The 10,754-nt window shown below is 46.4% G+C and overlaps 1 protein-coding gene across 2 annotated transcripts in view; it reads left to right on the top strand.

Annotated features, from left to right (window-relative positions):
* The first annotated feature begins 7,245 nt into the window (after window positions 1–7,245).
* The window catches only part of NAPEPLD (N-acyl phosphatidylethanolamine phospholipase D), a 49,453-nt gene continuing 45,944 nt past the window's right edge, over window positions 7,246–10,754 (top strand). The window contains exon 1 of one of the 2 annotated variants that reach the window (XM_032873301.1): window positions 7,246–7,569. In XM_032873301.1, coding sequence (XP_032729192.1) covers window positions 7,400–7,569 — 170 coding nt within the window. In that variant the 5' untranslated portion in view covers window positions 7,246–7,399. Of the gene's footprint in view, window positions 7,570–7,928; window positions 8,028–10,754 lie in introns of those variants that run through there. The other variant, XM_032873303.1, reaches the window with a different exon arrangement.

Here is a 10,754-nt window from a genome sequence, read left to right as displayed (position 1 = left end):
AGACAGGGAAGGAAATTCCTAGCAGAAGAAATAACATGTGTACAAACTTGGACGTGTGGGTGGCTGGAGTGGTGGGCAGGGAGGCTGGAGAGGGAGCCTGGAGAGAGAATGTAATAGCAGTAACATGTGAATGTGAAGTTCAGAGGTAAGACCTGTTGGGCTCTACTTCCGAATTTTAGAGGGGATCTTCGTGATCATGGTGGCTCAGGGATGTCGATGATGTGTTCATGTGAGGACCAGAAGCAATCTCTTCCAGTGCTAGGTCTTCTCTCTTTTCTCCAACCATGACCCCTAGCTCCAACCAAGCAGGCTATTGCTATGAAGTCCAGAAATCGGGTATCTCAGAGTTCAACCCCGAAGTCACAGTACAGAGTTTAGATCTAGGTGTCTACTCATTTGTCAAGTTAGCATGACATCCATATCTTATACAAATTGTTATAAGACTTCCAAGACTGCTTACAAGAGGGTGTGTGAGTTTTCCAAGGTTGTTGAAACAAATGACCATCAACTTGGTGGTTTATAGAAATTTATTTTCTTACAGTTCAGGAGACCAAAAGCCAAAATCCGTTTCACTGGGCTAAGGTCAAGTCATTACAGGACTGGTTCCTCCTAGAGGCTACATGCATTCCTTGCCTCCCTCTTAGAAGGATCGTGATTACTTTTAGGGCCCACCGAGCTCACCCAGGCTAACCTCCCTCTTTTAGATCCTAATTTCATTACATGTATACAGTTTCTTTGCCACACAGAGTCACATTTAAGACTCTGGGGATTAGAAAGTGGATATTTTAGGGAGAACAGAGGATTGTTCCATTTGTTACAGATAGTAACTCTTTGTTTCTGAACTAGATTGCAGGCAGATTGCACATACCTGTTTGTGCCCGTGGACTTGGAAATTCAGGGGTAGATGGGAAGGGCTGGGACAAAGTACCCCTCATTTATGACTTGAGTTTATGGAGAATCAGGTACCTGAGGGATCGGTCTGATTTTTTGTGGGGGAGGAAGGCAATGGTTTTTCTCTCTGCCCATAATAAATGCCATCCGAGTTGGATTACCCTTGTACTGGAAATGTGTTGCTTCGTTTAAAATGGGTTGGAGGACTCCTTCTGAAATCTGTGCTTGCTGAGCCAATGATGGCAAAACCACATGACTAGCTGAGCACTGGGGATAAACCACCTTGATGTGGGAATACTGAAGGCTCATAGTTTCTTTCTTTCTTTTTTTTTTTTTTAAGATTTTATTTATTTGACAGAGATCACAAGTGGGCAGGGGGTCAGGCAGAGAGAGAGGGGGAAGCAGGCTCCTCGCTGAGCAGAGAGGCCGATGCAGGGCTCCATCCCAGGACCCTGAGATCATGACCTGAGCTGAAGGCAGAGGCTCAACCCAGTGAGCCACCCAGGTTCCCCAGGCTCATAGTTTCTGATGCTGGATTGGCACGTGCTTTAGTCATAACTGTCCTCAGATCTAGGGAGGAGGGGCAAATGCTCTAGGTTTGCACATGAAAGCCCACGCTGGCCTCCTTGTACTGCACCCTCTGGAAGTGTGCCCCCGGAGACCTGCTTTCTTAGAGCCCAAGCTCCACCCCCAACCACTCTCCAGGTACTGAGGAATAAGACTCTTTTGCCATAGTAGTCCTGAGCCTTCTTCCAGGGCCTGCACCAACCTCACTCCATTTCTGTCCTCTTGTGCACCCCAAGGTCCAGGGGTGGCTTTCTGTTGGGTATGGATGGGACATAGACACTGGGAAGGGACCACATGGGTAAGCTCCATGCCATCACAGTAAAGGACAAAAGCTCAAAGCCAGTGTCATGGACCAGTTGCCAGCTCTCTCTGAGTGAGCTCCAGGGCCTGGTGGAGAGCTCGGAGGAGGCAGAGAACTCTACAGAACCTTCATCCTTATGAAGGTGTATTTTGTTAAGGTAGGAGGGGTGAAGATCTTTTACTTAATGGTTTCAGTGTGATGTGTAATTTTCCAATAATTAGCCATGTAGGATGTATACTTCATTAATATTCTTGCCTTAGGTTCTGTATGTTTCTGTGGCAAGGCTGGCCCAAGCCACACTCACTGCTCCAAATAGCAATGCCTAAGTGAGAGGTATGCCACATTGCCCAGAGCAGCACAAGCAAAGGCCCCGTAAGAGGAAGGAATCAAGTCAAGTTCTTTGGGCGCTCAGTGGAATGTAAAAGTTCAATTAATCCCCTCAAGTCATTAGGAAAATCTCTATCTCTGGGCCTTGGCATAATAACCTAGGGTGTTCAGCTGGGCGGCTGAGGGAGACAGAAAATGGAATGCCCTCAACATTAACAGTTGGGTTTTGGTGTTTGGATTTTGGAATTTGTTTCGTTCTTTATTCTGAATTACAATCTTTTTTTTTTTCTTTTAAGATTTTATTTATTTGACAGAGAGAGAGAGATCACAAGAAGGCAGAGAGGCAGTCAGAGAGGGAGGAGAAGGCAGGCTCCCTGCTGAGCAGAGATCCGATGTGGGCCTCAATCTCAGGACCCTGGGATCATGACCCGAGCCGAAGGCAGAGGCTTTAACCCACTGAGCCACCCAGGCACTCCAACGGTGTTGGCTTCTTAGCGGAAGCCAGTTGCTTCCTCTCTGAATTACTATCTTTTGTGGTAACTATGTGATTCAGCTCCATGGGAACTAGAGATGATGTTAGCAAAAATCTAAGAGCAGGGGCACCTGGGTAGCTCAGTGGGTTAAAGCCTCTGCCTGTGGCTCGGGTCATGATCCCGGGGTCCTGGGATCGAGCCCCGCATCGGACTCTCTGCTCCGCGGGGAGCCTGCTTCCCCCTTCTCTCTCTGCCTGCCTCTCTGCCTACTTGTGACCTCTGTCTGTCAAATAAATAAATAAAATCTTTAAAAAAAAAATCTAAGAGCAAAAGAATAAGTGACTTTTCATTGTCAGTGGGCCCCATGAAGATTTCAATCCAATCCTATTCTGGGAACCACTTAGGTGTGGAGCGTTTCTCTCTCATTGGAGAAAACCAAGTTCTCATTGTTAACTTATCAGTGGATTTCTCCTAATGGAATTAACAAGCAGATTAAAAACAGAAGTCTATATTCAACACTCCTACCGTTTTGAAAGTTAAAACTAGGCTTTAAATGGAGAGTAAATTTGGGGCATCTGGGTGGCTCAGTCAGTTAAGCATCCAACTCTTGATTTTGGCTCAGGTCATGAACTCAGGGTTGTGGGATTGAACCCCACGTCAGCTCACCTTCGGCTCGGAGCGTGCTTGGGATCCTCCACCTCCCCCTCTCCTTCCGCTCCTCCCTCCCCACTCTGCACGAGTGCTATCTCTCTGTCTCTCAAATAAATAGAAGCTTTAAAAAATAATGAAGAATACATTCAAACATTTTTAACCCTGAAATCTAAAATTCTTAATTACAAAATACATATCGGTTGCTTTAGTTCCATTTTTTTTTTTTTTTTAAAACAATCTCTATGCCCGAAGTGGGGCTCACACTCAACCCTGAGATTGAGTCTCAAGCTCCATCAACTGAGCCAACTGGGCACTCCTTATCTTTATTATTATTATTTTTAAATATGTGTCAAGTTTCATGATTCAAAGTAGCCTGCTGGCTTATACTATCTCAGTGCTATACTTGGAAGCACAGAATTTTCCAGGTAAAATAGATGGCAATGTTGGCAGACTCATCCCTCTGCTTCTGGAGTTCTCCCCTGTACTTTTTGTGGTGTTAATGCACAGAGTTGTGCCACCCAGGCATCCCTCAATCGAGCACATTTTTTTTTTTTTAAGATTTTATTTACTTATTTGACAGAGAGATCACAAATAGGCAGAGTGGCAGGCAGAGAGAGGGGGAAGCAGGCTCCCTGCCAAGCAGAGATCTGATGCGGGCCTCGATTCCAGGACCCTGAGATCATGACCTGAGCCGAAGGCAGAGGCCCTAACTCACTGAGCCACCCAGGCATCCAGTCGAGCACATTTTTAAAGCTCTTATTTTATTCAGTGATCCATGAATCAGGCAGCATCCCATCCAGCAGATAGAAAGGAGTTCTGAGTAACTGTACAAAACGAAATACTTCTAGGCAGAAGGTGTGGAAAATCAATCTCTTTGCTCTGGGGCTAAAATATAACACGAAGACAGAGTTTGGGGATAAAGAGAAACGACTGTTTCATTACTTTGCAGGGCAAAGGAGGCCGCAGCAGGCTAATGCCTTCAAAACAGTAGACACCCCCTCTCCTCCGGGGCGGGGTGGTGGGGGAGGAAGGCCGAGGGGTTTTATAGAAAACTACAGGATTGGGGCGCCTGGGTGGCTCAGTTTGTTAAGCATCTGCCTTCAGTTCAGGTCATGATCCCAGAGTCTGGAGTAGGGCTCCCCTCTCAGCGGGGAGTCTCCCTTCTCCCTCTGACTCCTTCTCTCCTGCTCTTTCAAATAAAATCAACAAAACAGAACAAAAAAAGGGCCTGGCAGTTTTGATAGAAATCTGGTATGGGCTTCCAGCTGCCTTCTTTGTCTTCAAGGTGGTCTTTTTTTTTTTTTTTTTTTTTTTAAAGATTTTATTTTATTTATTTATTTGACAGAGATCACAGGTAGGCAGAGAGGCAGGCAGAGAGAGAGGAAGGGAAACAGGCTCCCAGCCGAGCAGAGAGCCCGATGTGGGGCTCGATCCCAGGACCCTGGGATCACGACCTGAGCGGAAGGCAGAGGCTTTAACCCACTGAGCCACCCAGGCGCCCCTCAAGGTGGTCTTAAGACTCACTGAACCCCTGAGTCTTGTTGCTAAGTGTTTGTTGAGGTCAGCAAGATGTTGGCATCTGTATGGAGTTCCTTGGAACAACAGATTCTACAGAAAAGTGAAGGGGAAGGAGAGGCTTCAAGAAAGGAAGATAAAAATGTGTATCATCTGAAGTCAAGCCTTGCTACAGCATTACTGTCCATCTTAATTTCCATCCATCTTTACATTTCTCTAGCAGTTTCAAAGGGACAGGACAAAGTTACACTAGCAGAAAGTGGATTGGTGTGGCAAGGTCTCTTTCCTTCAGGCAATGACTGGGGGGTGTCTATCAGGCAGATGATCGTGATTAAGACTCCATTTCTGAGAGAGGCAACAACGAATTCTCAGTTTGGTGATGGGAAGCTCAGCCTGAGTGAGTCCACTTTGGGCCTGTTGTCTTGTTTTTAAGAGTAACCATTTAGAAGACAAATAGTTACCATTATGTGTTAAGTGCCTGGCTTCGTAGGGGTGCCTTATGAGGGAAGGACAAATAACACCCAGTTCAGCAAGTCAGGATCTAAAATTAAACCATGAGTGAAATGCAGAGGGTGCAGTGTTCACTTTGCCCTGTACTGGGAAGAGAGTTGCAACCTAGAAATTTGCCTGGAGTGATATAAATTGTTACACTATTCAGCTTCTTTTCATTGCCTAGAAAAAAAAAAAAAATCCAACCATTGTAAAAGCTTTGGAAGTTGTGTTGAGCAGAGATTACAACACAATCCATAAAGTTTATGTAGTATTCTAGGAGTTAGGCAAGCATAAACATTACCCCTTAGTTATTACAGCTTCAATTATAATCTCAATGTTGTGTTAACAGACTATTCATTCTTCCCAGACTTTCCTGACTTAGAAATGTGCTTATCCCAAGTACCTGCTCTCATGTTAAAACACCCTGTGGACATTTGTCTCTCCGTGGTATCTGTAAGTATGTGCAGGGAAGGGTTAGCAAGTGGACATTTCAAACAGATTCTTAAGCACAGTAAGCAAATGCAGTGCATGAACCCAGACAGTATCCTAGTTCAGAGGGAAGAAGTTATAAAAGATGCTCTTGGGACAATTCTAGAAACGGGAATATGGACAGAATATTGAGTGACTTCAGCACTAGCCCGAGGGAGGAAGGTTCACACCTGACCTAATCTTTGTACAACACAAGTACCTTCACTTTCAGATAGCCAAATGGTTTGTACTTCCCAGCAGCCCTACCTGCATTTGGGGCCTGTGTGTTTTTCGATCCCCCCCTCCCCCACCCAACAACCCTGCTCCGACCCTCCAGTCCCACAAGAGTCTTATGAAGCAATCTTTTTGCCCAACCATCTGCTGGTGAATTCAATTTCAACCTGATTTCAACCGGCTTATACTTAAATTACTTTTTAGAACAGCTAATATCATCGTGCAGTTTAAGAGGAAAATCCCAGGGGCGCCTGGGTGCCTCAGTCAGTTAAGCGCAAGTTTCAGCGCAGGTCGTGTTGCCGGAGTTCTGGCATCCAGTCTCCTGTGGGGCTCCCTGTGCAGCTGGGGTCTGCTTCTCCATCTCTTTGTTCACCACTTGTGAGTCCGTGTTCTCTCTCAGTAACCTCTTTAAAAAATTAAAAAAAAAAAAAAAAAAAAAAGACAGGGACGACTGGTTGGCTCAGTTGGTTAAGCGGCTGCCAGGACTGCATGAGTCCAGTGTCCTGGGGATTAAGTCCCACATCGGGTTCCTTGCTGGGCAGGGAGCCTGCTTCTCCCTCTGCCTCTGCCTACCACTCTGCCTGCCTGTGCTCTCTCTCTCTCTGACGAAAAAAAACCAAAAAACAAACAAACAAAAAAAACATAAAAAATCCTGAGAGAAACTCAGAATCACAATTTCATGCTCTTTATCCTGAGAGTGTAAAAACAAACAAAAACCAAGAACTGTAGTAGACTGTGACATCATTTTAAGAGGTAATGAACACACTGTGACAAGGCAGTGCTGCCATTAATATGCAATATCTTTTTTAAAAAATTATTTATTTGATAGAGATCACAAGTAGGCAGAGAGGCAGGCAGAGAGAGAGGAGGAAGCAGGCTCCCCGCTCAGCAGAGAGCCCAATGTGGGGTTGATCCCAGGACCCTGAGATCATGACCTGAGCTGAAGGCAGAGGCTTTAGCCCACTGAGCCACCCAGGCGCCCCTGCAATATCTCTTGTACATACTTCAAATTAGTTTCTTTGCTGCCAAGCTCATGGCGCCATCGGTTTTAAGTATTCTGCTACCAAGAGCTTGTCTACTACGATAGCGGGTTATGAGATGCCACCAAGATCCCACTTAGCACCTAGGGCTGGTATGTAGGAACGTGTTCATTCATCTGAAAGTTAGCTACTGGTTTGGGGCACGGTAACCAGTAGGGTGGGGGAAAGGTTTCTGCAGCGCTAACCCGAGGCGCGCGCTGGCCCCGAGGCCAGCGGAGGGGGTGGGGGTGGGGCCGGTGTTTTAAGCGCGTGCCCCGCAGCGCCTCCTTTACCAAGATGGCCTCAGCGTTGGGGGTCCGCGGGGGCGGCCATCTTGGTAAAGGCCGAAGCGGCCGTTCCGACGCTGGCAGGACTGCCAGATTCGAAGGTCACAATGAGTGAGTGAGCAGGCCACGTGGAGCGAACTTTGCCTCGGCCCATGGGTTCAGCTCGCCTCCGGGATGGCGAGGCGGCGGGCGTTGAGGCGGTGCCTGCAGCTGCTGGCGCCCTCGGTTGAGCCGGCGCGCCGGGGCCACTCCCGCTGCGCGGCGGCGCTGTGCCCGAGGGCGCCGTGGCCCGCAGCCCAGGAGGAGCAGCGGCGGCGCGCGCGCCCTTCCGCCCCCTACGCCAGGTGAGCCCCGCCCCGCCCCGCCCCGCCCCTCCGCCGCAGGGGATTGGAGCGCCGGGAGGTCTGCGCTCCAGCTCCAGCTCCCGCCTGGCGTAGGGCGGCTTCTTCCCGCCCGCGCATCCTTTTCGCGGCTCGCTTTCTCCTCGGCCTCTGGGTGGAGCAGCCCGCACTCCCGGCCTGGGGCTGTTTGTGGACTCCTCGGCGAAACAGAGCGCGCCGTGGGTGGGATTCCGGGTGCCGAGCCCTGCCCCCTCCTGGAGACGCTGAGCATGTGAGGGGCAGGGCCCCGTTTGAATTTCCGCACCTCGGGAGTTGCGGAGCCCACATCGCTGAAGCTGCCTGGGTGAAGAGCCACTTTCCCGCCCCCCCTCCTGTTGGGAGAGTAGCCATCTCTGGGACTTGTTTCAGATCCCATCTTCTCTGCAAATCACCAGGTTGCATCTTCCCTGATCGGAATTCATGTGGGTGTACCTTTGGCTGTATTTGTAAATGAGTGGTCGACAGCTTCCTTAGAGGAACTTATTTCTGCTTCATATATGGTATTTATCTTAAAAAAAAAATATATATATATATATATCCAACAGGTTTCTCTGCTTTTGTATTCAAAGTTAACTGAATGGGAGAGCAAAAGAAAGGAGCAAAGTGTTGTGGGGTGGTGGAAGCTGGTGCTTTCTTGAGTTTTCTGTCCCGTGGTGGTTTCTTAAGTTGGGTATTGCAGGTTTTTCGGAGCGGGTATGCAGGTAGCGTTTTTTCCTCCCCGATGTAGAACTCGCTGTGGTCCCGATAGTTGAGAAATACGCTCCCACGGACTCCAGCCTTGCATCAACACAGCAGTCGAACCTGGAAAATACTGGGAGAATGAGAAAAGTTAACCTTTAAAAAGTCACTTAGCTCTTGTCTTTGCCTTTACTGTTATAATAGGACTCATCTCGTTTACTTTGGCTGAGCATGGAGTATTTGCTGTTTGATAATTCTGATTAATTTATTGAGAAAGTCATTCCTGAGCTATAGCTCTCTGAAAATTAAACACTTTCAATCTCAGTTAAAAGTCGATATCTAGCAGTTCTGTTTATGTTTTAGGTACACCGTTTTTGATGTAGTCTCGGACATAGATATCGTTTAGAAAGAAGTTACGTAATCTTTAAAAAGAAAAGATTACCTACATGGCACAGCAGTCCGATGTTGTTGCAAAAAAACATGAGGTCTGTGAGAGAAGAAATTAGGGCAAGTGTACTTGTTTAATAATTTAAAACTGTTGTGACTCAACTGGAAATACAGTCTCAATTTCAAAAATTGCATTCTGCAGGCTTTCCTGTTGCAAGAATTTCTGTAAGTCTCCAAGAGGGGAAAATACTTAAGAATAGTTCTCATACCTATTTTTGCTCACAATTCCAGGTTAAATAGTACAGATTTCACATTGCAAAACTTAATTTTTAGATTAGTCCAGGGGTGATTGTATGAAGGACATTTTATTTTCTTTATTTTTCTCCTTTTTTTAAAAATTTTATGCATTTATTTCACAGAGAGCTCACAAGTAGGCAGAGAGGCAGGCAGAGGGGTGGGGGGAAGCGGGCTCCCCTCTGAGCAGAGAGCCCAAAGCTAGGCTCCATCCCAGGACTCTGAGATCATGACCTGAGTTGAAGGCAGAGGCTTAACCCACTGAGCCACCCAGGCGCCCCAGAAAGACATTTTAATATAAGCATTCCATTGTAGGGTTTTGGTTCTGTTTTAGTTGATACAGTCATCCTCTTATGTTCGTTTGAAAAGGTTATTATGTTCCTTTGGTACTTAGGAGTTTGGGGATTTTAAAGAACATTTTGTCTGTATTTGGAAAAGTACTATTTGCCTTTGATTTTCAATCTCCTTTTTCTTTGTAGTGGTAGGTAGCTTTGGATGTAGAGGGTTTTTCCAGTCCATTCTACTCCTTTTATGTAAATAAGAATATGACTATAGCTGGGGGCTGTGTTGCTCTGGCATTTTAGATTGAAAAGGATACAAGTAAAAAGTGCATTGAAATATTATTGGGGAAATGAACTGTGCATGTAATTAATTGTTAACGAGCACCTTTATATTGAAGGCCTGTGAGGGCATGTGTAAAATTGGCATAAAAAAAAAAAATCACTCATGCGGGGCGCCTGGGTGTTGCAGTCGTTTAAATGTCCAACTCTTGGTTCTGCTTAGGGCATGATCTCAGGGTGGTGGGATCCAGCCCCAAAGTCAGGCTTCCCCCTCAGTACAGAGTCGGCTTGAGATTCTCCCTCCCATTCCCTCTCCCCTCCTGCCTCAAATAAGTAAATCTTAACAAAAAGAAAAGAAAAGAAATACTGTGATTTCCAGAATAGGGTTCTAGTAATATGCCATTCTAAATGAAGAATTTTACCTACCTGTCTATAACTTATAGTGTTTTGGTCGACTTGTCTTTTGAATTATTAAGTGCTTATTCTGTATTTAAATATTAAGACTTCTGTGACAGATTATGTGTGAATTTGGATGACCTCAGGGGCAGTTTGTTATGTCAGAAAGTCTTTTGTCAACTCGGTTGGATAACGTGTTATCAGTATTAAGATTGTAATTTACGAAGACCTTTCAAGTATTTATGTATTTTTAGCTTGACTTAATGGACATGCCCCATTCCACAGATGAGGCAGTCAGAAAACTGAGAGCCTAGGAGATTTCAGCAGAGGTCTCTGAGCACAGCAGCTCTGGCCTTGTGCAGGAATGTCCCCTGCTGCCCCTTGTTAGAAAGGGGTACCAATGAAAACCGGGTCGAGTGGTGGGGCTCAGCAAGCTTTGGTCAGCATTACAGCCATAGATGACACCCCTAAACCTGTTTGTGAGTGATCAGTAGTGTCAGTTCTAGGGGTACAGGCCTGGCATGCAGATGGGTCAGCATCAGTTCAAACACGTGAATGAGAAATAGCTCAGTCTGTACCTGCTACCTAAAATAATCCATCTTTTCCCTGGAAGGCAGCAGATTTTTTTTTTTTTTTTTAAAGATTTTTTATTTATTTGTGAGAGAGAGAGAGAGAGCACGCAAGCGTGCTCAAGCAGGGGGAGCGGCAGAGGGAGAAGCACACTCCTCACTGAGCAGGGAGCCGGATGTGGGACTGTATCCCATGGCCCTGGGATCATGATCTGAGCCCAAGGCAGGTGGTTAACTGACTGAGCCACCCAGATGTCCCAGATTT

Source organism: Lontra canadensis, unplaced genomic scaffold (genome assembly GCF_010015895.1).
Source record: "Lontra canadensis isolate GAN:19392208 unplaced genomic scaffold, GSC_riverotter_1.0 scaffold48, whole genome shotgun sequence".
NCBI lineage: Eukaryota > Metazoa > Chordata > Mammalia > Carnivora > Mustelidae > Lontra > Lontra canadensis.
Note: the sequence above shows the minus strand (reverse complement) of the source record. Positions and strands in the feature narration are given on the sequence as shown.